The 27,090-nt window shown below is 34.9% G+C and overlaps 1 protein-coding gene across 1 annotated transcript in view; it reads left to right on the top strand.

Annotated features, from left to right (window-relative positions):
- Positions 1-27,090, top strand: part of CBLB (Cbl proto-oncogene B) — a 217,454-nt gene that overhangs the window by 99,772 nt on the left and 90,592 nt on the right. The window contains exons 5-8 of the mRNA XM_080827029.1: positions 10,290-10,446; positions 19,562-19,683; positions 22,729-22,866; positions 25,987-26,074. Coding sequence (XP_080683155.1) covers positions 10,290-10,446; positions 19,562-19,683; positions 22,729-22,866; positions 25,987-26,074 — 505 coding nt within the window. The remainder of the gene's footprint in view (positions 1-10,289; positions 10,447-19,561; positions 19,684-22,728; positions 22,867-25,986; positions 26,075-27,090) is intronic.

Below are 27,090 nucleotides of genomic sequence, written 5' to 3'. Positions count from 1 at the left end.
TTACTAACTTACTAAATACTTTTTTTCCCTCAACATAGCACATACCCTCCCCAATGTCCATCTATTAAATTATCATCTGCATACATATGTATATTTTTGTATTAATAGCATGTAATCTCATATGTAAGACAAATAATGGACATAAAATACAATTTTTTTAAAGAGTTTATTTATTTACTTGACAGACAGAGATCACAAGCAGGCAGAGGCAGGCAGAAAGAGAGAGAGAGAGAGAGAGAGAGGAAAGCAGGCTCCCCACTGAGCATAGAGCCTGATGCGGGAGCTCAATCCCAGGACCCCGAGATCATGACCTGAGCTGAAGGCAGAGGCTTTAACCCACTGAGCCACCCAGGCACCCTGATAAAATACAAATTTTAAAAACTGTGTAAAGGAGCACCTGGGTGGCTCAGTCAGTTAAGCATCTGACTCTTGGTTTTGGCTCAGGTCATAAACTTCCGGTTGTGAGATTGAGCCCTGCATCGGGCTCCATGCTCAGCTCAGAGTTTGCTTCAGATTCTCTCCACCTGACTCATTCTCATTCTCTCTATCTCCCTCTCTTTCTCAAATAAATAAAGTTTTCAAAAAAATAAAAACTACATTAAAATGCAAGTAGAATTTCAATATTTTCTTCTCATCCCCAAAAGGATCATCTTGTGTACTCTCTGGGGTCTAACTGCCTCCCCCACCCACACATACTTTAGAAACTGAAAAGTTAGAAGAGAAATAGAAGACTCATAGGTAGGATGCAGTTGTAGAAAACTAGGTAGCACTTATAATAATATACATAAAATAATCCATATATAAAATAATACATGAAATGGAATCAATACACCAAATAACGTATACATATATATAAGTAAAAGAAGTACATGGATTTGAGAATGATATAAAGATAAACTGAAGCATACCTGATTATTAAGCTATATGTGGCAGAAGAAAGGAGTCAAATGTGATTTCTCAATTTCTTATTTGAACAACTGGGGCCCTTTCAGTGAGAGAGGAAAGATAGGAAGAAGAGGGGATTTGGCATCCAGGTAAGTTCAGTTTAGACTCTGTTTGATTTTGTGTACCTAGATAAATCTGTGTGGTGATAAGCATTAGTAAGTTGGATATACAACCTTGAGACTATGGAAAGAATATAGAATAGGATAGAGATTTTAGAATTGATGGTATATTTATGAGAGTTTGCAGGTTGATAGCCTGTGGAGTATTTCTTGGCTTTATGAAATATTTGACTAAAAAATTAATAGTAACTTTTAAAAATTCATTTTCCATAAAAATAATGTATTGAATTTCATTGAATAATTGGAAGTGACGGCACCACTAGATTGAAATTCCGACAGGGCAACATTTCTCTAGACCTGGCTGCCAGCTGCCCAGTTGAGACGTGCTCTCCTGCGGTTCATTGCAGTCCTTAGCTGGATCTCTTTACTCATTTCTGTTAACTGCCTGGTTCCCAGATATTTGAGTTTGTAATCTCCGAAAGCTATGTGAAGCCATTGATGTAGACCATGGAGAATGTGCAGGGAAAATAAAGAGGGACAGATGCTTAAAGAATTCTGATAAATGGGAGTGCCAGGGTGGCATAGTCAGTTAGAGTTGAACTCTTGGTTTTGGCTCAGGTCATGATGGTTGAGATTGAGCCCTGAGTCAGACTCCAAGCTGAGCCTGGAGTTTGCTTGAGATTCTCTCTCTTCGCCCTCTGCCCCTCTTGTTCGTGCTCTCTCACTGTAAAATAAATAAATAAATCTTAAAAAGGAAAAAAAAGAATTCTGATAAATGAAGTGTTCATTGAAGAAATTTAAGGAAATGGAGGAATTGCCAGAAAAGCAGGGGAAAAAACATGAGGAGCATGGTGGAATTGTACATGCTAAAGGAAGACAGTATTTAAGGAAAGAGGGAGATGAACCAGATAATAGTACTTAAAGATCAAGCTAGATAAAGACTTTAAAGTTTCCATTAGTTGCAGTAACACGAAGGCACTTAATACCTGATTTATTTTCTCTTTTAAGAAATTCTTGAAGTCTCCTTCATAACCAAAGCTTTAATAGGCTCCATGTGTTTATGCAGTTTCTTATCTGAGGGTTTTAGAAGTGTTGTTGAAGCTGGATGTTTCTTTTGCTTCCGTTTAACTTAGATCTAGCAGACTTTGCCTATTGCTTGTCAACGCGTTTCACCTTTGTAGAGAGATTTATGAGGAATTTTTAAAATTATGGACTTTGTTGTTTATAAGATAGGCTGGGCTCTTATTGCTAAAGGGAAGATCATTTTAAAACCTTGCTTAAGCCCTTTTGTGACAGGATTTTCTAATTTTAGGATCTATAACTTCCTGATTTTCTTTAATCTGACCTCAGAAGATAAAAGGTTATCTTGCTGTGATCCATGTAGCTCATGTGTCTTAAAACCTACCAAGTATCATTAACCTTTCAGAAACAATATACTGAAGAAAGTTGTGCAGTAGAAAGAAAAGAACAAATATTCATTGTTTTAAGACCAGAATCTTTGTTTGTCTATGGTTAATGACTACTAAGTAGAAAAATTAAACATGGAATTTTGACATGTTCTTATGGATTATATTTACAGTTCCTCTTCCTATCCCTTTTCACCAATAAATTTTATTTATTTCAAAGCCAGAAAATAAATGGAATTATGTCCAAAGTAATGTCATGCCTATAGTAAATTTGTCGTGTTCAAAAGTCTGCTCATGAGACCAGAAGTTAGAAAGCATCAAATCTATCATGTGAATGAGCTTACTGAGAAAATCAGGAATAATGTTGAAGAAACTATTTTCCTTGTTTCTGCAATTTTATAAAAAGTATTTGTCTCGAAATTTAACTTTCATAATCTGAAAATGAAAATGATACTTGTCCATTTCACAGAGAAGTAATGCTTGTCTACACTATAGACCAAATGTTATGAATGTTTTTGAGAAAAAAAATCCTAAATACCCAACATATGTGTCTTTCTGTATGAGAGTCAAGAACTTCCACAGAAATGATTAGATCTAATTACGAATATCCTTGATAACCATGGTTACCATTGTGTCCGTAAGGTAACTATTTGATGAGAATTTTGATATGTTCTTTGTGTGGGTTGCTGGAAAATATTTGCTTTTCAAAAACAAACAAAAACTTTCGTGTCTAGAAACATTTGTGATGGAAGAGTAAGAACAGTAGAGCCTGATAACAGTCTATTTTCATATTCTTTAACAAAATATTTAACAAAATAAAGAATATTTTCATATTCTTTAACAAAATACAGAAATAATTGCAGAAAAATATTGGGTTTAGGGAATAACTATATGTAACGTATCAACAGACTTAGGAGTCACAGTACTAATATTTGCATCCATAATAAAAATCAAAACATATAAAACGTCTTATGAATGTTTCATTATCTTCTGAACAAAACTAGCCCTCAACTTAAAGGTATTGACACTGAATATATCTTTGTTGGTCAAAGTGAATTTTCTGACCAAATTCAAATGAAATTAAAAATAGGAATGGGTTAATACAGTTAGAACAGATTTTCATTTTGTTTAAAATCAAGGTGACATTTTATCTCCTTTAGCTAGAAGGAATTTGAAACAACTACTATCAACACCCCACCCCCACCACAATAACAAAACCAGCAACCAACAAATACACATTGACTTCTTTGTTTATATTATGACAAGTACTACATCTGTTCCCACATTTTCTTCTTTTTCATCTTCAAGTTTTTATGTAAAAATTTGTAAAGCCTTATATATTCAGTTTAATATACATACAGAAAAGTATACAAAGCATAAGTGTAAGGTAAAGAATTTTCATGACGTGAACACACCAATGTAAATGCCACCAAAATAAATAACGTATTACCCGTAATTCCGAGCACCCCTTCCCCTCAACCTCTCAGCAAGTTCCGTACAGTCACTGTCTGCTCATGGTATCCTGACTCCTAGTTTCATGGAATCATTCATAGTTGAAATCCTACAACTATGTTCTTTTAAAAAATATCTGGCTCCTTTCATTCTTTGTTTATGAAATTGACCCAGGTTCTGCTATGTGGCCGTCTGTTCGTTCTTCTTGCTCCATTGTGCAGCTATACCATACTTTACCTATTGATTCTATTCATGATGGTCATTGGGTTCTTCCTCCTCTGGCTTATTACCAGTAGTGCTATTATGAACTTTTTTAAAATATATTTTTAAAAACCCATATATGCATATCTGTTGGATGTATCTAGGAATGGAATTGCTGGCTTCTAGTTTCGGCATAATTTTAGACTTTGTAGCTTTTAGGAGTTTTCTAAAGTGGCTTACCAACCGAATCACCTTTGAGCAGTGCCTAAAGGTTCCTGTTGCTCTGTATCTACTCCAACCCTTTGATATCCTTTGTGATTTTTTTTTTACTTCATAAACCATACTAGGGAGGTCAAGTGGAATCTCACTGTGTTTTTAATGTACACTTCTCTGATGACCAGTGAAGCTGAATATATCTTTGTTTATTGAACATTTTGATTTCTTTGTGTATGTGAAAATCATTTGTCCAATTTTGAGTAGTTATTATTAATATTTAGATAGGACTCTTTTGTCAATTATATGTTTCTCCCAATGTGTTTCTTTTTCCCCTTTGTTAGTGATCTCTCTTCATGAACGCAGGTTTTAATTTCTCTTTTTCTTTATCCTTTGAACATTTCGGGTCCTGTTTAAATTTTTTGCTTGCTCTAAAGTATTGAAGATATTCTCTAGTTTCTACTAAAAAACCCCCTTTAACCTTAGACCTAAATATCAAAGATAAAACAATAATCTAAAATAGAACTTTTATATAGTATTAGGGAAGAGTCAAGATTCAGTTTCTTCCATATGTACATCCATTTGTCCCAGCAGCATTTATTGAAAACATCATTCATTCCCCACTGCTGTTTAAATCTTATTTAAATCTTATCTTCATATCCAATTTCCAAATATGGTTGTATTTCTTTCTAAAATTATTGTTTTGTTCCATCTATTTGTTTATTCTTGTGCAGTTAGCACACTGTCTTAATTAATACAGAGTGTGAGTTTGGCAGTGTTGTTTTTATTGAAGATGGGCTTGATTATTCTTGGCTTTTGACATCTCCCTATAAAGTTTAGAATCAGCCTACCATTTCCTACTACAGATATATCTCCTAGAATTTTTGACTGGGGTTATATTAAATCTAAGAGTGAGTTTGGGGATTATTGATATCTTTAGAATATTGAATCTGCCAGTCCATTAGTGTTCTATCCCTTTGTGTCTTTTATATCTCTGATTGTGTGTGTGTGTGTGTGTGTTGATCTCTTGGCGTTGCTCATCTTTTGTTAACTTCATTCCTTTTTATTCAATATTTTCAGATGCTATTTTAAAAATCAAGTATTTTTAAGTTTTATTTTCTAATGATACATTGTTTATTTATAGAAATACAACTGATTTTATATTAGTTTTATATTCTGAAACTATGTTGAATTCTCTTATTTCTTCTCATAGTTTAATATGTAAATTCTTTTGTATTTCTTTCATCTAAAATCATGTCCAAGGCAAATACTGTTATAATTTTTGTTTTTGATTCTTCTTATGATTATGGAATATATTTTAAAACAGTTGTAGCATGTCTTTTATGTCTTTATTTCTAATAAACTTCTGGCTATAGAGAAAAATAAAATAATCACTTGAACTCCCACCATGATCAGTTCTTATCAGTTAAACTGTATTGATCTCTCCAGACATTTCAGATAGTTTTTAGCATTGGATCATAAAGGACATACAATTTCAAAAATGCTATTCCCACTTAAGTATGTCATGGACACTTTTCCATGAAAATATTCTTTTGTACAACTGTGAATTGCTGTTAAAATATTATAATCTTTGAATATAGTATGTCTTATTATTACCATTGAGCATATTTGTTTTTAATTTTTTACTATTATGAACAACACTGTATTGAAGAGACTTATGGATGAATATATGTGCTGCTGTGTGTTTATTTATTTATTTTTGACATAATTTTGTGAGGTAAAATCCCTAGAAGTAGGCTTTCAGGGTCAAAAAATATAGGCTTTTGAAATTCACTGCCAAATTGCCTTTTAGAAATTCTGTATAAATTCTCATTCACACCAGAAGTATATGACTTTTCAAACACTAGCTTTTGTTGAGTTTTTTTTTTTTTTTTGGTGACAATCTCCTAACAATTTTTTTTGTCTTCCATTCCTTTTGTTTTATTTTATTTTATTTTTTTAAACTGCAAGATTTTCAAATTGGAATACTCAATACACTCTTCTACTTTTGTGGAAGAGGAGAAAAGCCTGGAAGATTTGAGTGACATGTCAGTTGCTGACCTACTGACACCCTTTCAGTTTTGTTTCCGTGTATCTGTTTTTTTTTTTTTTAAGATTTTATTTATTTATTTGACAGATCACAAGTAGGCAGAGAGGCAGGCAGAGAGAGAGGAGAAAACAGGCTCCCTGCAGAGCAGAAAGCCCGATGTGGGGCTCGATCCCAGGACCCCGGGATCATGACCTGAGCCGAAGGCAGAGGCTTTAACCCACTGAGCCACCCAGGCGCCCTCCTGTATTTGTTTTTATCTGAAAGGACACTCACTCTGTTTTCAAGACAATAATTAAAGTTACTCTTATTTTCTTGGTAAACAAACCAAGACTTCTCATCTAACTATAAAATAATGTATTAAGTTCTTATCTCTCCTGACATGATATGAACAGACTGTTACTCTTTTTCAGTCCTCAAAAGATTTCTGTGTAGTAGAGAAAGCACGTGGAGCACAAATACTGGGCTCCTCCTCCATGTAACACTCCCTTGCTTTCCCTAGACACAGTTTAATTTAGTTATACAAATCTTCATTGCATACCTTGTTTGTTTTGGGTAAAGGTGAATAAGATACAATTCCTGTTCTTAAGGAACTACATCTCATGGGGTTTCTAAGGCACATCCCTCTTTTTCTATAATAACTTTTGCACATGGCACAACACGACTTATTTACAAGTCTTTACACTTAATTAGATTGTGACTTTATTTATATTTCTGTTCTGAACTTACCAAAATGCCTGAACACGTATAGTCTTTCTTTGGCAAATTATTTAACCTCCTTAGGCTTCAGTTTTCCCATCTGTATCGTGAAAATAAATATATTATCTGCCTCATGGTATTATTGTGACAAACTCTGGTAATAGATATTATAATAGCATTTGGTGATTGGCGGAGAAAGTAGATAATCAACCAATCAATCAATCAATAAAAATGATATCAATAAATGGCAGCTCTTATTCTTACTGGAAGTTTAAAAATCCTGAAATCATTACTATTTTAAGTGTCTGGCTAACCATTGGCCTTGTATTCCATTCTTTTGTGGATTAACAACTACTTGTACTTTTAGTAGATTTTAAAGTTAATTCAACTTGTAATTAAAGTGATTTATAATTGTAAGTGGCAAAAAGGACTGATTAAAGTATTTTTGGATTGGTGAGAGCTTGGAGCTTTTATGTTCTATTCCTTTTCTTTTTCTTCCTCATTTCTATTCCCAGATCTCTACCAGCACAATGAAGTTTGTATGTATTTGTGAAACAATTTTCATTAATATTTTCTCTGACTTCATTTCTAGGGAAAGAGAATAGAAACTACTACTCTCTATTGTTGCTATAGTTTAATTAAAGGTGTGAAAAACTATCCTCTCCTTCACCTCCTGCCCCGCCCCACTTACACACACACACACACATCAGGAAAGAAGGCAGCAACCTGAAATCTTGAAATCCTCTTTGGAAAGGTTAGCTCCTTAATGCAACAGTCTTAGAACCTTTTTTTTTTTTTTAAGAAGTCATTGCACGCCATTTCTGTTCTTCACTCATGAAACCCTCCTCCTTCCCACCATTTTCTATGGTGGGTGGCTCAGCTGATAAAGTATCTGTTGTACAAATTTTATATGTAGTTAGTTAACCAGATAATGCCCTTCTTCTTAATCCCTGTTAAAACCCTTAATTAAGCTTGTTTGGACCTTTATCACAAGTGAACTGTGAACAAGTGTCATTTACACAAGTACTGGGGAAATGTGTCTTGCTCCTTTGTAAATTATTGTTCCAAAGTGGTATGTTAAGACTACAATTTTAGAAGTTCATACATTTTTTAAGAATTTGTTCTGGGAAATCATTGGGTATTGAAAAGAGTTATGATCTGCAAGCGCCTTAAATATTGGGATGAAGATAACTTTTTTATAACATATCAAAGGTGTCTAGCCAGTTGATTTACTTTTTATACTTCATATGCAAGACAAGTTTCTCTTAACATGTGCATACAAAAGTAAAACATATAACAGTCTTAAATCAGTAGTTTTTGTATAATTTTTAAAAAATTTGAATAATATGGTCATGTCCCTTTTATGCGTTGAGTATTTGATCCTTAATTTGGAAAAGAAAAACGTGCTGCTTAAGCATTACTTTCGGGGTAACTGTAATGAAACTGGACACAATTGCATATTTTCACTTTGCCATAAATCAATAGCCTTCTAACATTATCATAAGAAATTTTCCTTGTTTTCTTAAAACAGCAGCATTTTGTTAACCTTAATCAGAGCCTGACGTGCGTTTCTTCTAAACGGCGTCTGATGTGGTATGTCTCTTCGGTTCTCTGTGGTTTCCTGTTTTTTTCATACATAGAGGAAAGTCTTTTGATGTATTCAGCCTCATATTTTTCTTTCTTTTAGTGGTATATCAAACCTAAACTTTCTTATAAAATAGCATAGTATCGTCAGCTTGTCCCACCATTCATTTATTCGTCTTGCCGTAGATCACTCCTTCTCTGAATTCCTCCAGCACTTCCTTGTATATCCCACCCCACCCCACCCCAGGTATTTTTTTTTTTTTAAGTATTACACGTCTTATTTCTATCCTGTGTGTATCTTTTTCAAGGCCAGATGGTATCGTGTAATTTTATAATTGTATTTATCCACAGTGCCTTAGCAATTCTGAGATCGGTGACTCTCAAAGTGTTGCCCCCAGATCAGCCAGCAGCATCAGCATCACTTGGGAACTTGTTAGAACTTTAAGTTCTCCAGCCCCACCTCAGTCATAGTGAGTTAGAATATCCTGGGTTGCGGACCAGCAATTTCTGTCTTCACAAGCCCTTCAGTGATCCCTATGAATGCTCAAGTTTGACAACCACTGCAGCAGATAATTATTGAATGAATATGTAATTGTACACTTATGGCAGTGCTTCACTGGGAAAATTAGTATAGCATAGGGCCAATGTAGTCCATTCTGCCTGAGTCTTTTACTTCTTAAGAGATACTAATAAAGAAAAACCTAAGGCTTAAATATTTATAATATTATAAGAGGGTATGTATAGCCCTTATGATGTCCTATTGTGAAAACTGCAGCTTAAAATTTTAAAAACATGAATGATTTCTTTCTTTCACCTATTCAGGAGTAGGCATTTAACATTCCAAAAGGAGGAAAATGAACTAAGGAAGGAATAATGAGTATTACTTATTTTCATGGTGGGTTTAGGAGGTGGTGAATGTCAGAAACTGGTCAGGGGGAGGACAGACTGGGAGACTTCCTTGGATATCATTTTTTTTTCTCTTCTAAATTTTTAAACTATGTAAATGTGTTACTTAATAAAAATTTTGCTGCATGGTATTTAAGAAAAATAAATAAGTTTTGAATAAATATGTTTCTATATGCTAGCCAGTGTGGTCGGTTAAACAATTTAAAATTTCCCTTTGTATTAATACGAAAGGTTAGATAATGCACTCTTTTTCTGCAGAATACAAGGGGGTAATGGCTAAAATGCCTTCCTGACTTTCCACCTGAGCTTTCTCAAAATGGTGGATTACTCTTTTGTGCCATGAATAAAGAATTCCTACTATTGTGTGCACCCATAGTCTTAGAGTTATTTTAAGGAAATAGGGGGAAAATTTAACTTGATTCAAAGTCAAATGATCTTATGTACACAAGAGGTCAGACACACAGAACTTTGACCTCATCCCTTCTTTTGGATGTATTTTTAGAAATATCTTGATAGCCAAGGATTGTTTGTGAGAGAAATTGACTTAGATTTTTGTCCCATTCTTAGCAAATGGAAAATAAGCCGGTTAGCAAAACCCATTACCAATGTTCTAAATTATGAACACCTATTGGTCTTTTTTGTCAACTATTTGTCTTTTAGTACAAATGCAATTAATTATATTAATGTTATGATTGAACTGTGCTGTTTCAGTGGAAGCTAGTCTTAAATGACACTTGATTCAATTCCTTTTTTTTTATTTTTCTTTTCCTTGCACAGAACTATTGTACCATGGAAAGTATTCAGACAGTGCCTTCATGAGGTTCATCAGATTAGCTCTGGCCTGGAAGCAATGGCTCTGAAATCAACAATTGATTTAACTTGTAATGATTACATTTCAGTTTTTGAATTTGATATTTTTACCAGGCTTTTTCAGGTAAGCTTCCTATGTGCTTCATCCTTTCCTCCCTCCTCAGCTCCCTCCCTGTGTGTGCATGTGAGGTGCGTGGGTTCATTTGTGTGTATGTGTGTGTGTACAGCTCTCTTACAGAGACAAACATATGAGAAATAATTCATTTTTGGTATCTCTAATTTTGAAGTCGCTGGTGTAAGTTTTTGGTCACTGCTGTATGTTGAGGGCTTAAGTTTGAAGGACCAAGTGCTATGAGGCTGATGATTGCTTGTTAGCTTTGAGAAGATTCAGGCAGAAGAGCTTGGTTTCTAAATTTCCTATTTAGTTTTTCACTTTAATGTGTCTTTTTAGCCCAGTGACTAACAGAATGCAAATTTTACAGGTGGGCGTTTGCTGAGGTTGTATCCCAACTTCTCGAACCCTTTGTCTCCTACATTCATTTGGTGAAAAAGGAAATAGTAAACTTGGCAATAAGTAGTAAATTTATCAGGTTCTCTATAGGAGATTCCAATGGTGTATACTGTTTTACAACTTATATTGCTCATTCAATTATATGTTATAAACATTTTTTCATGTCAGTAAATCTTTTTTGTTAATAGAATTATTAATTTTCATTTGCTTCATAATAGTCCATCAAAATAGTATGTCATTGATTTAACAAATTCCTCTTTTGGAAAATTCAGGCTTTGTTTTTGTTTTTCTTTTCTTGTTTCTTCACTAATATGTATGACTGTGACATTAACCTTCTAGTCCTGTTGTTTTTATTTTTTAATCTGTCCTTTATAAATTTCTTCACATAGCTTTTCAGAAGCAAGTGTCATTGAATGATGAAAGCTAGATGCTATCATTTTATTCTTTTGTAGATCTTCATGGAATTAGACATGAAGACTTGAAATTTGTGTCTTGAATTTGACTCTGCCACTAAATTGTATATCATCTATGACATTCAATTCAAGTAGTCACACAATGAAAGAATTCCACTTAAAATCTTTATGATTGTAGTAATATAAATTCTATAGTAAGTGAGGTAAATTGATCAGAAAACAGACTTGCTTGTATTCTGATGCAATTTTTTATTGTTTTAGTCTGTAGTAAGATTTACTCTGTTTGAAACATGCTTTCAACAAATGTTGGAGTATAATATTGGTTTTCATGTTTCCCATGTTATAAGAATTTCCCTTCTCTGATTTATGATTCTCCTTGGCACGAGTTTGCAAGGATCTGGTGACTGATTTATGTAAGAAAATCAAATTGTGTGGGATTAACTTTTAATTTATGAAAGGACCTGTTAACAGAAGGCAAATTAACTCTTGTCAACAATACTTATAGAATACATTTTATTTTATTACAACTTTAAGATCATAATTCTACCTGGGTGTATAGGATAAGAAACTAGATTAATGATTGCAGAAGTTGTGCTTTTGCATATTTTCAGTTTACACTAGTTTCATGATTATTCCCTTGGTATATATAGACACATCTAGGAGATGCTGCAGGGTCATTCAGTTCCAGACCAGTGCAATAAAGTGAATATCTCAATAAAGCAAGAATTTTTTTTTTTTTGGTTTTCTAGTGCATCTAAAAGTTACATGTACACTATACTGTAGCCTATTACATGTGTAATAGCATCATGTCCTTAAAAAGCAACGTATACACCTTAATTTAAAAATACTTCATTGCTGAAAAAAGGCTGACCATCACCCGAGCTTTCAATGAGTCGTAATCTTTTTGCTGGTGGAGAGTCTTTGCCTCAGTGTTGCTGACTGCTAACTGATCAGGGTGGTGAAGGCTGGAGTGGTTGCAGCCATTTCTTAAAATAAGACAACAGTGAAGTTTGCTGCGCTGATTGATCTTCTCTCACCAACAATTTTTCTGTGGCACATGATACTGTTTGAAAGCATTTGACCCGCAGTAGAACTTTCAATATTTCAATATTGGAGTCAATCCTGCTGCTGCTTTATTAACTAGTATTCTAAATCTTTTATTGTCATTTCAACAATTTTCACAGCATCTTCACCAGGGGTAGATTCTCTGTCCAGAAACCATTTTCTTCACTTATTCCTAAGGAGCAGCTCCTCAGCCATTAAGGTTGTTATGAGATTGCCGTAATTCAGTTCCATCTTCAGGCTCCGCTTCTAATTCTAGTTCTCTTGCTGTTTCCACCACATCTACAGTTACTTCCTCCACAGAAGCCTTAAACCCCTCAAAGTCATCCATGAGAGCTGGAATCAACCTCTTTCAAACTCCTGTGAATATTGGTATTTTAACCTCTTTCCATGAATCACAAATATTCTTAATGGGATCTAGAGTAGTGAATCTTTTCCAGAAAGTTTTCAGTTAATTTTGCCCAGATCCATCAGAGGAATCAGTATCTAGGGAAGCTATAGCCTTACAAAATGTATCTTTTAAGTAATAAGACTTGAGGGCACCTGGGTGGTCCAGTGGTTGAGCATTCAACTCTTGCTTTCGGTCCAGGTCATGATCTCATGGGTCATGAGATGGAGCCCTGCATCAGGCTCCACATTCAGTGAGGAGTCTGTTTCAAAGACTCTCTCCCTCTACTCTCATGCTCTTACTCTCTCTCTCCCTCTTTCAAATAAAAAAAATCTTAAAAAAAAAAAAGACTTGAAAGGTGAAATTATTCCTTGATCCATGGGCTGTTGTGTTGACAGGAATGAAAATAATTAATCTCATTGTACATCTCCATCAGAGCCCTTGGATGACTGTGCATCAACAACAAGCACTAATATTTTTGAAAGGGAGCTTTTGCCTGAAGAAGTATGTATAAAAAGTAGGCTGAAACTCTTCAGTAAACCAGTTTGTAAACAGGCGTGTTGTCATCCGGGCTCTGTTATTCCATTTCTAGAGCACAGGCAGAGTAGATCTAGCATAAATCTTGGGCCCTAGAATTTTCAGAATGGTAAATGAGCATGGACTTCAACTTAAGTCGCCAGCAGCATTAGCCCCTAACAAGAGAGTCAACCTGTCCTTTGAAGCTTTGAAGCTAGGAACTGACTTCTCCTCCCTAGCTATGAAAGTCCTAGGTGTCATCTTCTTCCAACAGAAGGCCATTTCATCTCCACTGAAAACCTCTTGTTTAAGGTAGCCACCTTCATTAGCGGTTTTAGCCGGATCTTCTGGATAACTTGCTGCAGCTTCTACATCAATCAGCACCTGCCACTTCACCTGGCACTTTTACGTTATGGAGACGGCTTCTTTCCTTAAACCTCATGAGCCAGCCTCTGCTGGCTTCATACTTGTCTTCCGCAGTTTCTTGATCTCCTCAGCCTTCCTAGAATTAAGGAGTTAGGGTGTTGCTCTAGATTAGGCTTTCGTTTAAGGGAAGGTTATGGCTGGTCTGGTCTGCTCTCCAGACCAGTAAAACTGTCTCTGTATCAGCAATAAGGCTGTTTGCTTTCTTATCATTTGTGTGCTCCTTGGCCTAACACTTTTCATTTCCTTCAAGAACTTCTCCTTTGCTTTCACAACTTGGCTATTTGGTGCAGGAGGCCTAGCTCTCAGTCTGTGTTGTCTTTCAGCTTGCCTTCCTCATTCAGCTGAATCATTTCTAGTTTTTTATTTAAAGGAAGCTAAGTGTGAGGTCTTTCTTTCACTTGAACATGTAGAGGACATTGTAGGGTTATTAATAGGCCTGATTTCAATATTGGTGTGTTTCAGGGAATAGAGAGCCCGAAGAGAAGGAGAGAGATGGGGGAACGGCTGGTCAGTGGAGCAGTCAGAACATACATTTATGGGTTACCTTTAACATCTTACGTGGGTGCAGTTTGTGATACCCCTGAAAAATTATAGTAGCAACATTAAAGATCACAGATTACTATAACAGATATAATGGTGATTTAAGTATCGGAAATATTTTAAGAATCACCAAATATGGGGTGCAAATATGGCTCAGTCAGTTAAGTGTCTGACTCTTGACTTTGGCTCAGGTCATGATCTCAGGGTCCTGATATCAAGCCCCGTATCTCGGGCTCTGTGCTCAGTGGGGAGTCTGCTTGAGATTCTCTCTCCCTCTCCTGCTGCCCCTCCCCCTGCTTGCTCTCGCTCACTCTCAAATAAATAAATAAATCTTAAAAATAAAATACCAAAATAATGTCAGAGACTTGGAGTGAACAAATGCTTTTGGAAAACAGTGCATGATACAATTGTTCAGTGTAGGGTTACCACAGACCTTCAGTTTGAAAAAAACAAAAACAACAACAACAAAGTATCTGTGAAGTACAGTAAAGCAAAGAACAATAAAACGAGGTGCGCCGGTGTACGCCTCTAGCTTACTTTTCTCAATGAGTTTAATGATACATTTTGTAAAAAGATTATGTTATCTGACACATTTTTATAGTATTTTATAATACCATTTTATAATAGAACCTCTCCTTCCTTTGAAGGTTTTTGATAATTTTACAAATAATTCATTTCACATAATACAAAGACATTTGAAGTAGTAGAATTTTTGTTTCCCTTGTGGAAGAAGAGAAAAAAATTATTTTCCTGCCTTAAACCTAAGTGTTCATTCTAGGAAGAGTGTGTTTTTTGTGGGGAGCATGGATGACTTTTTAGTGCAGGTGTTAAATGCTAGAATGTCTCAGTTATATGTGAAAGTTATGAGGGCACCTTAATGTTGGTTAAACACTTACCCCAACTGTTATTTATATGTGCATATATTTTCTTATAAGCTGTTTAATTTAAAAACAGTGCAGGTATTCTTAATACTCTAAGTTATGTGTGTCTTATTTATGTTTCCTGAAATGAGAGGAAAAGAATCTTTTTAAGTAGAGTTACTGTGAAAATTTTTTAAAATTTATTTTTATTATGTTATGTGAGTCCCCATATAGTACATTATTAGTTATTGATGTAGTGTTCCATGATTCATTGTGTGTGTGACACCCAGTGCTCCATGCAGTTCGTGCCCTCCTTAATACCCACCACCAGATATTTAAATCATCATTGTATCACCCATCTCCTATCCCTCTCCCCTCTAAAACCCTCAGTTTGATTCCCAGAGTCCATAGTCTCTCATGGTTCATCTCCCTCTCTGGTTTCTCCCCCTTCATTTTTCCCTTCCTTCTCATAATGTCCTCCATGCTATAACTTATGTTCCACAAATAAGTGAAACCATATGATAATTGTCTTTCTCTCCTTGACTTATTTCACTTAGCATAATTTCCTCCAGTCCCTTCCACGTTGATATAAAAGTTGGATATTCATTCTTTCTGATGGCTGAGTAATAGTCCATGTATATATGGACCACATCTTTATCCATTTACTGTTAAAGGGCACCTTGGCTCTTTACACAGTATGGCTATTGTGGACACTGCTGCTGTGAACATTGGGGTGCATGTGGCCCTTCTCTTCACTACATCTCTATCTTTGGGGTAAATACCCGGTAGTACAATTGCTGGGTCAGAGGGTAGCTCTATTTTTAACTTTTTGAAGAACTTCCACACTGTTTTCCAAAGTGGCTGCACCAGCTTGCATTCCCACCAGTAGTGTAAGAGGGTTCCCCTTTCTCCATGCCTCTCCAACATTTGTTTCTTGCCTTGTCATTTTTTCCCATTCTGACCAGTATAAGGGGGTATCACAATGTGGTTTTGATTTGAATTTCCCTGATGGCTAATGATGATGAACATTTTTTCATATGTCTGTAAGCAATTCATATGTCTTCTTTGGGGAAGTATCTGTTCATGTCTTCTGCCCATTTTTTGACTTGATTATTTGTCTTTTGGGTATTGAGTTTGAGAAATTTTAGATAACAAAACCAAAAAATACCTGTGGACCTAACATGCCTAGTCTCTTTTATTTTTTCATTTGTTTTCCTGTCTCTTTTAAAGGGTATAATTGTGGAAGTGAATGAAGAACTCTCGTTAGCTCCGTTACACCTCTGCGGTTCTTCACTTCTTTTGGTTTTATGATTCAGATGCTTTAACTAATCATACATGTACCTTAAAATTAGTTCCATGCATAGAAAAGTAAATGTATTAACTTTTACTGATATTTTATTTTTATGCAACTTTAAAAATTGAGTAGTAGGTTTTGTTAAGTTATAATTCTGCATCCTGTATGAAAAATATTTTATGAGTACTGTAACTGGATGAACATATATTCCTCTGCAGTCACAGTGGTGATGGTTCATTAGCAGTGAATTCTAACACCTCGAAGTTGGTGGTAGAGGGGTATTTAGCAGAATGGGCTCTGAAAGTGGCTGAGGTACATGCTCAAGATTGGAATCTCACATAGCAGAAGGGTTGGAAGAACTCATCGCTGGGGACTAGGAGATGAAGTTGAGAATTGTCTGGGAAATGAAAGAAGGGAAGAAAAGACCGTGAAGCTGGTTACTAGTTACGTTCTTTTCCTCGCTTCCCTTAGCCTCACATTCTGCCAGAACTTGAACAAATGCTGGGAAGTCATTGGAACAGTCTTACAGTGGCTACCTCCCTCACTTCCTCTTTCTTCTGCCTTTAATCTTCTCTTTCTCCTCTCCAGGTAGTTCAGAGATGCTGGGATTGGCAGGTGCTAAAATCCTGGAATGGAAATAGGGGGATTTTGCTTCTCTCTTCCCTCGCCCTGGGGCTGTTGCCCCCCTTCTCCTCCCATTTCCCCACTCCTAGAGAAGATTGGGTTACTGAGAAGTGAGGCAAGAGACCTGAGGGGCGGTGGCATAAGGAATATGTGATTTGGGGGAATGTATTTGTGACTATGGAATAGGGAGCAAAAGAAGAAGAGGAAAGTCATCTGTTCCAGCGAGGAATGAGAGAGTGGATCTGGACAGACCAGTCCAGACCCCTCTTCTAACAGAAGTTGTAAGTCAGTAAAGGGCTATTCTTGAAAATAGTAGTATTTTGGGAGAATGGAATAGCTTCCTCAATTCACTCAATTTCTGTAGTCATTTAAGAATCTCTAAATAATTTTGTGTTAGTGGATGTGAAAACATTTCCTTTAATCTAAAAACAAATTGCAAAAATATTCTTATTCTCCAAAGCATTTTATTTTGCCTTCTTTAAGCCATTAGTTGGCAAAATTCTTTAAGCAAAACAAAACCAAAAAAAAAAAAAAAACCAAAAACAAAAAAACCCAACAACAACACGTAACTACCATGTGTTTCTGAATGTGGGTTGCATTCACTAGAAAAACAGGACACAGACTCTTTCTATTACACAAATATTTTTGTAGTTAGAGGCTAGCCCTCTGGATTATGTACCAAGAAATGGTTGCTTAATACTGTAGCATTTGGCTCAGAACTACAGTTTCTTTCTTTTTTTTTTTTTTCCAGTTGTATTCCAATCTGCACATTGGTTCTCTGTAAAGTTCAGCATTTTTTAAACAACTCTTCCATTAGTTTTCATAGACTTTATGGAAGTGACCCAAATATTTTATATTCTCTCCATCCTTGTTCTTTGTAGATGGGGAAGTAGAACAAAAGAAAACAAAACCCATCGCCTCTACTAGCAGTTATTTCTCATTTAAAAAAAAAAAATATATATATATATATACCCATATTCCAAGTATTGTTTATGTAATTTTTAGTCATGATTTTAGATGAAAATTAGAAACACATCCTCCCCACCAAATACTTGGACACAACCTCTCGTAATAGTGTCCTCCAGAGCTCCTTTTTGCCCAATTAGATATTTTAGCGTGCCGGGGGAATACCCCGAAGGTTTTTCTTGTTATGTCAGAAAAGGTTAAAGAACTCTTCATTACTAAATCTTTCTTTCCCTTGTTATCCTCATCTCAAGAGATATAATCCTTGAAGAATTCTGCCTTGTGAATCTGAAACTTGCTTAACAATAATGAGGAACAAGTCTCAAAGCAAACAAAAGCAAGAGCCCTCTACCAATGAACATATCTAGGATGACCACTTCAGTAACGCTCACTTGGCAACATCAAATACCTTTTTTCTTCTTTTTTATAGAAGATATGAGTTAATAATCTGGCACATCAGATAGAGTATGCTGCCAAGTCCTTGGAATAAATGTAGCTTCAGCCTTATGGTCGAGGTGATTCATGCACATCCTCAAGCAAAACTGTCTATCACTGACTGCCTTTTTTTCTCTTGCCCTGGTAACCGGAGGGGTAACTGAGCACCTGAAAGAATGGTACAAACTCTGTGTGTGTTCATTTGTGTATTTCTGTGTAAGATCTTTAACGTACTCACTACTAAATCATAAACCTTCTGTAATTGTGCAAGAATTAACCAAATGTGAGCCCAGTAGTATGTTACCATGGAAAGAATGGTAGGTTGGGAGCCAAGGCCTTTTAAACAAGTTACTAGTTAGAGGAGCTTTTCAACAATCACACCTGATCCCTGATCACTGTATTCTGAGACTGCATCAGTGCTGGTATCCCTTTGGTGAGCAAGACAGGCACATTCCTTATTCTCATGTAGCTTCTGGTTAATGTGTGACCGGTGCCAAATCACTTACATTCCTGGTAAAGCTTCTTGTTCTATAAAATTAGGTACCTTAAAGGTACAGAGGTGAACAAAACAGACCACGGGAGATAAGGAATGTGATGAGAGCTAACAGTTTTCAATAGAGTGGTCTGAGAAGGCTTCATTGAGGAAGCAACTCTGGAGAGCAATCACTTAGGTCATTGGAGGAAGAATTCTCGTAGAGGCATCAGCAAATATAAAGCCTCTGGGGCAGGGGGGTACCTTTGTTTTCAAGCCCCCTACAAAGAAGCCAGGGGGCCTGGAGAAGAGGCAGAAAGTAAAGAAGTCACAACAGATGGGGAGGAAAGGGAGCTGGGCATCAACCCTGTAAAGTCCTTTTAGACCATTTGTAAGGACTTTGGCTTTTACTCAAAGTTAGAGGGTTTTGAACAGAAAAGTGATGTGTTTTATGTTTCAGAATTACCACAAATGCTGTGTTGGGAATAGAATTTGTGACGAAAGTATGTAGTTTTTCTTTTTGTTCTCTGTATTCTGTCCTAATATTTCTCTAAAAAGAGAGCAACGTATTGCATGTTTGCTGTTAGATGGTAAAGGTTGATCTAAGCTACCGAAGCTCATATTCACTTAAAAAATATCTACGAGTTTTTAGTAACTATATTAAATGATGTGTTGGGGTATAATTGGTGGTTGATGTTATCTAGATAATATCTTTTCATTTATTCATATTTTTAGCCTTGGGGCTCTATTTTACGGAATTGGAATTTCTTAGCTGTAACACATCCGGGTTACATGGCATTTCTCACATATGATGAAGTTAAAGCACGACTGCAGAAGTACAGCACCAAACCTGGAAGGTAAGACTTTTCAGCAGCAATATTATGTGGTATATATAATGAGGAAAAGTCCTCTCTTGTTCATTTTTAAGTAAATCAGTAACACCCATGGCGGCAGAGGGAAGAAAATGCTAATAGACCACATTCTTAATTGAATCCTTTTAATCCATTCATGATACTTATACTGAAACTCTGTGTTCATGAAGTGAAGGAGGATATGGTACCATGTAATTTGATAAGCTTAGAAATTCATTAAGTCTCAGAGCTCTGATTTTCAAATTGGTAGAGGGTATTGTCTGTTTCATGACACCTGTGTTTGTATATAGAATTTTATGTGTATATTGGAATACTTGAATATTTGGCTGAAGACAAAATAAATCAGTTTCTTGTTCAGTACTTTAGGGTATTTTTCAAGATCTTCAATTTGGTTCTATGATAAACACTTATAATTACATACAATATAAACAAATATAAATACATATAAGTATACATATATGTGTATGTTGAGCACACATAAGTATATAAACATATATAAGCCCATTGTTACAATCCAACCAATTTCTTGTCCTTAAGAATTTCTTCTGTAGTACCTTGTCATTCTTTGTAGCTTCAGAATTTATGTTTTATTTCTCAGATGATGAAACTAGGTGAAACTCGGAGGTTTGGCCGTTTGGTCAGCCCGTGTGGCTTTGGCTGAGATATCATACCTTATCAGTGACAAATCTGGGATCAGAAAATCCGTTTCTTTCCTCATTCATGCGTTTTCCCCATGTGCCATTTAGAAATGCATTACATAGTAGGCATTTGTGCTGTGGCGAGCAGTATGCTGGGTGTGGCAGCAGTGACGGTGGACACCTGTCCTCCTCATACAGTGATATTTTAGTAGGAGATGCCATCCCAACATCCATGAGTGCTCTGATTTCCATATAGGAGCACTTCATTATAGGAATGCATTTGGTTGATTTTTTAGGGTTATGTTTTTCTGCTAAAGCCCTATTTATCTCATTTGTTGTGCAAATGGTGTTTGTCCTTTAACAAAGTAGTTTCTAGTACAAGCCAATGCTGTTGATTCCTTTTTCTCTGCCATCATAAAAATTTCCATTTTTTTTTTATTTTTAAGGACTTATATGATATATAAAAAGAAGGTAGTGGGTACAGAAAACAGTTTGGCTCCTATTGAAGACTTCTGTTTAGATTAAGGAGAGTTGGTTCTCATTGAGATGCTGACAGTGGCTTAGATGAGTCATTCTGTTTTGGTCAAGGATCTCTCATAACCAGATTTTTCCATAACTTCTGCTCTGTAGATTGGGATCAAAGTATCTTCTTGTTTTTGGAGTCTGATTTGAATGATGTGCTGTGTTTGGAATTACACAATCATACAAATTTAATGCAGAAATTATTTGTGAAATTAAGAAACCGAGTCCCTTTTGTGTTTTCTTGTTCAAGATTATGGAGATAAATAATGTTGGGAGAGAACACTGTTGGGAGCAAAAGCCAGGCCTCATCACTATCGCAATAGTTCCTTTAATAAAAGGACAGTGCCCTCAAAAGGATGTCTGCCTTTTCTTCCCAGTTTGGCCTGTAACAGTTTATTCTACTGTTTTTGACAAAGACGAAATGGTCAGTCTGTGGTAAATCATTTAAAGTGTGATGTGGTATTTAAAATGTAAAGTTTAGGAAAACTCGGTAAACAGATCAAATGATTTTGATAAATACTTGTTTTGCGGAATACCTGTTTAATGGTTTCTTCCTCTTGGAAAGTGTTTCTTCTTCTTTGGCTTCATGCTACAGAAAATAGTAAGACCTATTGCAAGGACATTTGAGTTTCTCAGGTTTTGCTTTTTGGGGGGATCCAGTTGAGAACTAGAAGTCTGTGTGGAATTCTTTCTTCTGTGATTCTGATTAAGGTTTCCAGTAATTGGCAGGCTGATAGCCTATTTCAGGCTCTGTGGAAGAATACATTTTTGGACTTTTCTTGAGGAGTTCTTTCCAAAGGTTCTAAAACAAGTGTGAAGTTCTTACTATTTAGAAATCACAACTTCCTCCTTTCCTTAGGAACCCCATTTTCTTCAAAGATGAAATCGCCTTGCAGTACCGGATACACAAGTTAATTAAACTGAATGACTGTACAGCTATTATTTATGTTAATTTATCCTGAAAAGTTATTTTTATAGTACTTGGTTCATCAGTAACTAATGCACATTAGGAGATAAAAGTTTCTGTCATGTATGTAGAGCTATCAGGGTTCTCAAATATAGCCAACAAATTGTTGACCTACTTTTGAGTTGCTCAAGGCCTTATAAAACCCAGATATGGTTATCATGATGGTAAGATTGAGTGCAATACACTTAAATAAAGATAAGTGATCTCAAATGAAATAAGTGGATAGCTATATTAATAAATAAATAACAATGAATTTAAAACCAAGTCAGAGTCATTAATTTGATTTCTATTTTTAAACTATTTTAACTTCCTGTTACAAGACATTGAACTAGACAGGGTTGGGTGGCAGTCATGAGCTTAATCTAGTTTGTCCTCTCATTAATATAGCTCATCTCTTTTGATCTTTCATTTAAAGGTGAGGTGAATTGCTGGAACATTCCAAAGACCAAAGAATATTTTTAAATAAGTCATTAACTTAAAATGCATAATTTTAAATTACAAAGTGATATATTGAATTCCATGGTAGAAACTGACTCAACCTCTCTCTGAGGTGAACAAATTAAATTTTTTACTTTGCTTTCCGAAAAACGACTTCTGTCCTCGCCGGTTCATCCTCAGCACCCGCTGGTGGGGATGGCAGTAGAGCCTTTGATATTGAAGTGGATCTACCTCAGTTCCTTTGTCTGATAGCCCTGGAGGTGTTGAAGTGGAATTATTGTCAGTGCTGCTTTTACAGATCAATGAACGGAGAAGGACAATGGTGTAAAAATCAGAAGATAAAACCTTATTTCGGTTATTCTAAATGATTCCATTTATTCTTTGGCTTTAAAGAAGTCCAACAGATGTGTAGTAGTTAACATACACTTTGAATGTGACTAAACATCATTTTATCATGCTTTACAGCTACATTTTCCGGTTAAGCTGCACCAGATTGGGACAGTGGGCCATTGGCTACGTGACAGGGGACGGCAATATCTTACAGACCATCCCACATAATAAGCCCTTATTTCAAGCCCTGATTGACGGCAGCAGGGAAGGATTGTGAGTATGAGAAATGGGAGTCAGGGTGCTTATTATTCACCAATTGAAAGACAGACACTGCTCTGCGATGGAGAGAAAAGGTAGTGAGGCTCATGATCTGGCTGGTTTGTTTTTTTTATTTCAAGACTGAAGAATGGAGTGCTCCTGAGTTCTAATCATTCTCTTCAGATACTCATTTTAACGTAACTGGTTTGAACTAAACTATATATGACAGCCAGTAAGTTCCAGTATCGGATTAGAATGTGAGTTTGTATCTTTCACGGGGGGGGGTGGGGGTGGGGGGAAGCACTTAAAAGTAGTTTAAAATAGGTGAAAAAACTTATTAAAAAGATAATTCTTTAAAGTACATGACTTTCTCTTGCTTCGTTTAACCCTCAAGTTGCTAGTTTTTCTTTTTGTTTGACTAGAAGTACCAGATTTTCTCTTTCTTCTTGCACTTTTCTTACCTCTTCCTTTTTCTCTTTGTGTCTTTCTTCCTTTAGTCACAGTGATATTCAGTCCCTATTCCAGAATTATATGTTAAGAGCTGAATTCAGTTTAACTTAAGCTATTCTTTTTTAAAATTTAAAAATAAGTAAATTCTCTTTTGTCTTTAAGAATGACTTTTTTTCTCCACAAAGTTTAGACCATCTGATAGGAGCCTTCCTAGTAAATATCTCTCATTTGTTTTAGTCCTGTGCCGTTCCCTTCATCTTTTTATTCTCTTTTCTGTGTTGTTTTGTTCTATTGTCATATCATCATGCTCACTTTTCTTGCCCTTTGCCCTTACTGAGTAACTTGGGGGTGGATGTTCCTTTATTTGCTACAGCACAGATTGTGATAGAAACCTAGCAGGAGAAAGCCCACAAGAGTTAGCAAAGAGAAAATAATTTAAGTTACACCTTTTCTAATAATTGCAAAGAAGAAAAAAAAGTGATAGGATACATATGAAGAAAAAATGCATTTTTTTATAAGTTATGAGCTTTCAAGAAATAGCTACGTAAGAATTGTATGGCAAACTGGTAACAAGTTTGTATTTTTGTTTTTTTAAACTTATCATACATTTGCTATCCTCAGTTATTCGTACCTTACTTGTAATGCATCTAAGGATCATATATGTAACTTTTGATTCACTGTGATTACAGGATTTTGTTTTTAAGAAAATACGCTGTAAAGTTTTACTTTATAGAGGTTATGAGTGAGCAACTCTGTACATGTATTAATTTTGATACAGCTTATTTATTTTATTTATAATGCCTTCCATCTATTTTTTAAAAGCCAGTAAAAAAACTAATTATAATATTGTGATCAGTAGTTTAGCCTCTGAACTCCAACGCAAATCAGATGTTAATATTTACACACACGCATACACAGACACACACCCCTTCAGGGGTATTTAATTAGTTGAATTTGAACTTTAGTGATAGATTACATTAAAATAGGTCAGATTAACATTTTAATCTTATTTAAAACTAGATCAGATTTTAGATTTTATTAAAATAGATATAATGGAATATATCTATATTATTTTATGTCTATTTTAATATAGATATCTTTATATCTATATATCTATATAGATGTATTATATATCTCTATTAAAATAGATATATCAGATAGATTTTTTTTTTCCCCTCTGAGATCAGTAAAACACAAGATATTATCTGATCTAGCTATCATCGGGGTTAGCCTATCCAATATAGTATAACATAGGTAATAAAGAAGTTTACTTCCATAACAAGCTGAGATTCTTTATTCTTTCCCTGCCATTGAGAGGGTCTCAACAGTAGTACCCTTCTTTATTGAGGACAGTAATAACTGAATTGCCCCTTATACAGTAGTTAGACCCTTTTAACCTTTCTTCTAGCAACCTCATTGTCATTTTTTAAATCTTTCAGGTTTGAATTCTTCATAGAATTTCTACATGCTTTTTAAGTGTGATGAGCAAAATATTATATAATAATTTTAAAACTGGCCATTATTTAGGGTATAAGAAGAAAGTTACTTATCAACTCTCACTTAGCACTCCTCAGTGATATTATAAATATCACTGATCTACTGATTTGTGTCTTACCCTACAAGAATACGAAAATTGTCTGTCCTTGAAGTTCATTTTTTTCTGGTCTTGCTAGGTGAATTTTAACACTTACAAGCATATTTTTAGACTATTTAAGGATAAGTATTTTTTGTTACTTCACAGAACAGTTTTGGTATGGTTTTGCCCCTTAAAATACTGATCATAGTAGTAATATATTCTGAATTTTTCATTCAAGCAACCTAGAACAGAGTACTACCAAACGAAACTAACTATATAACTTAATCATTAACATAACCCAGCAGTAATATTACCATTTTTTAAAATAAAAAATAGGTATTTACCAACACCACAAACTTCATTTTTAAATCAGTTGTCTGAATGAATAAAACCTTTTAACAAGATGGCCTTATTGCTATAACTTTTAGTTCTTATTTTAATTTTTTGTAACAGTGGAGCCTCATATTTATAAATGATTCTGTGTTTGTAGTTAAATGGAACATGTAATTGTAGCATTTTCTGATTTCTTTAAACACATGTGGTGGTGGAGGGGAACTCATGTGCACGTAGGGGTGACCAGAAGGTGAGGTGGAACGGCAGAGGATGGGAAACTGGAGAAACAGGAACCATGGAGGTGTTTGCTTAACTTTTGTAGGAAACTTGCAGGCTTTAATTCCATTTTTTTCCCTCATGTTATTAAACATGTTGTTAAATGATGTATCTAACATTAACTGTGCTTCACATGAAAGACACATTGCAAATAGGTGTTACATTCAAAGTATTTTGGAATAGACCATGAATGACCAGAAAAATAAAATCTTAACTTACCTAAAGGACCTTTAGTCAAGGTATTTAATTGGAAATAGTTGCTTAGTGGCTGAGTCCATATTCATTATGTATTTCTTATATGAAAATGATTTCTAGATTTTAAATGTCCTAAGATAACTTGTAATATTATGGAAACAGTGATAACAAAGTTTCTTGTTATAAGTTACATAAAAAGGAAACTTCAGCATATAGGTTTGAATATAGAAGAATCTGATTAAATAATCTTAGATGCAATTTAAGAATGTATATTTGTGGTAATAAAGTTTCTGTTTATAACCCAGCTATCTTTATCCTGATGGGAGAAGTTATAATCCTGATTTAACTGGATTGTGTGAACCCACACCCCATGACCATATAAAAGTTACGCAGGTAAGGACAATTTCTGGTAACACCTTTATAATTGTTAAGTATCTAATGCTTTTGAAGTAAAAAGCATCCTATTATACTGTAGCTAAAATTATGTACAGGTGTTTCGTGCAGAACATACTTTAAGGGATTCTAAGAGTGCTTGAAAAAAATACATTACTTTCTCCTTCTTTTGGATAAAAGTTTCTCTGTTAATATTCTTGCTTCCAATATAGTATTGTCATTTATGCAGATAGATAGATACGTAAATCCATTGGTAAGTAAATTGATAAGAGGAGAGAGCCATAGGTTTAGAAAACTCCAAGGAAGTTTAGAATAATAGTATGTATTAGCTTTTAGAGTCAAATGAGTACTTGAAGCTTATTGAAGATAATAATTATATTCTTATAAATCCATTGTTGGCAACCTCATAGATTGAATGGAAGTGGAACTTAGTAAGCTTTTCTTGAGGGTAATATTCAGTAATTATCAAAATCTAAATAAAAACCTTTTGGCTCTGGATTCTGTATATATCACTCACATATACACAGAAAAATCTGTACATTGGGGTATTCACTTTAGCATTTTTCCTAAAAGGGAAAATTATAAACTATTTAATCATAGGTTAAGTAAACCATAGTATATTCATACTGCATTATACTGTAAAGTCATTAAGAGGAGGGAGGTAGCTCCACATAGTCACATGGGAACTTTGGCACCAGTATTATGTAAAAAAGTTCCATTACTGAGAAGCTCAATTATGTAACATTTCATTTTGTAAAGTTACATTATATGTAAGTTCAATTTCTGAAAAGAAATAAAGGAAGAAAGAAATTACCATATATGAACATATGAATATATTTTTTAAAAATAAAAATTTAAAAATACCAAACTGGTAATATTACTTAATTGAGAAGTTAAGAAGGTTTGGGGAATTAGGAAGAAGGTGAAAGGGAGAACCTGAGTGTTTTGTTTTACTATAGTCTAGTTTTCAAAATATTTTATAATTTATATATTTTTGCACTTTGTATAATAAATAA

The sequence above is a fragment of the Martes martes genome (genome assembly GCF_963455335.1).
Source record: "Martes martes genome assembly, chromosome: 1".
NCBI classification, from domain to species: Eukaryota; Metazoa; Chordata; class Mammalia; order Carnivora; family Mustelidae; genus Martes; species Martes martes.
The sequence above is the reverse complement of the archived record's forward strand: the minus strand, read 5'-3'. Positions and strand labels throughout refer to the sequence as shown.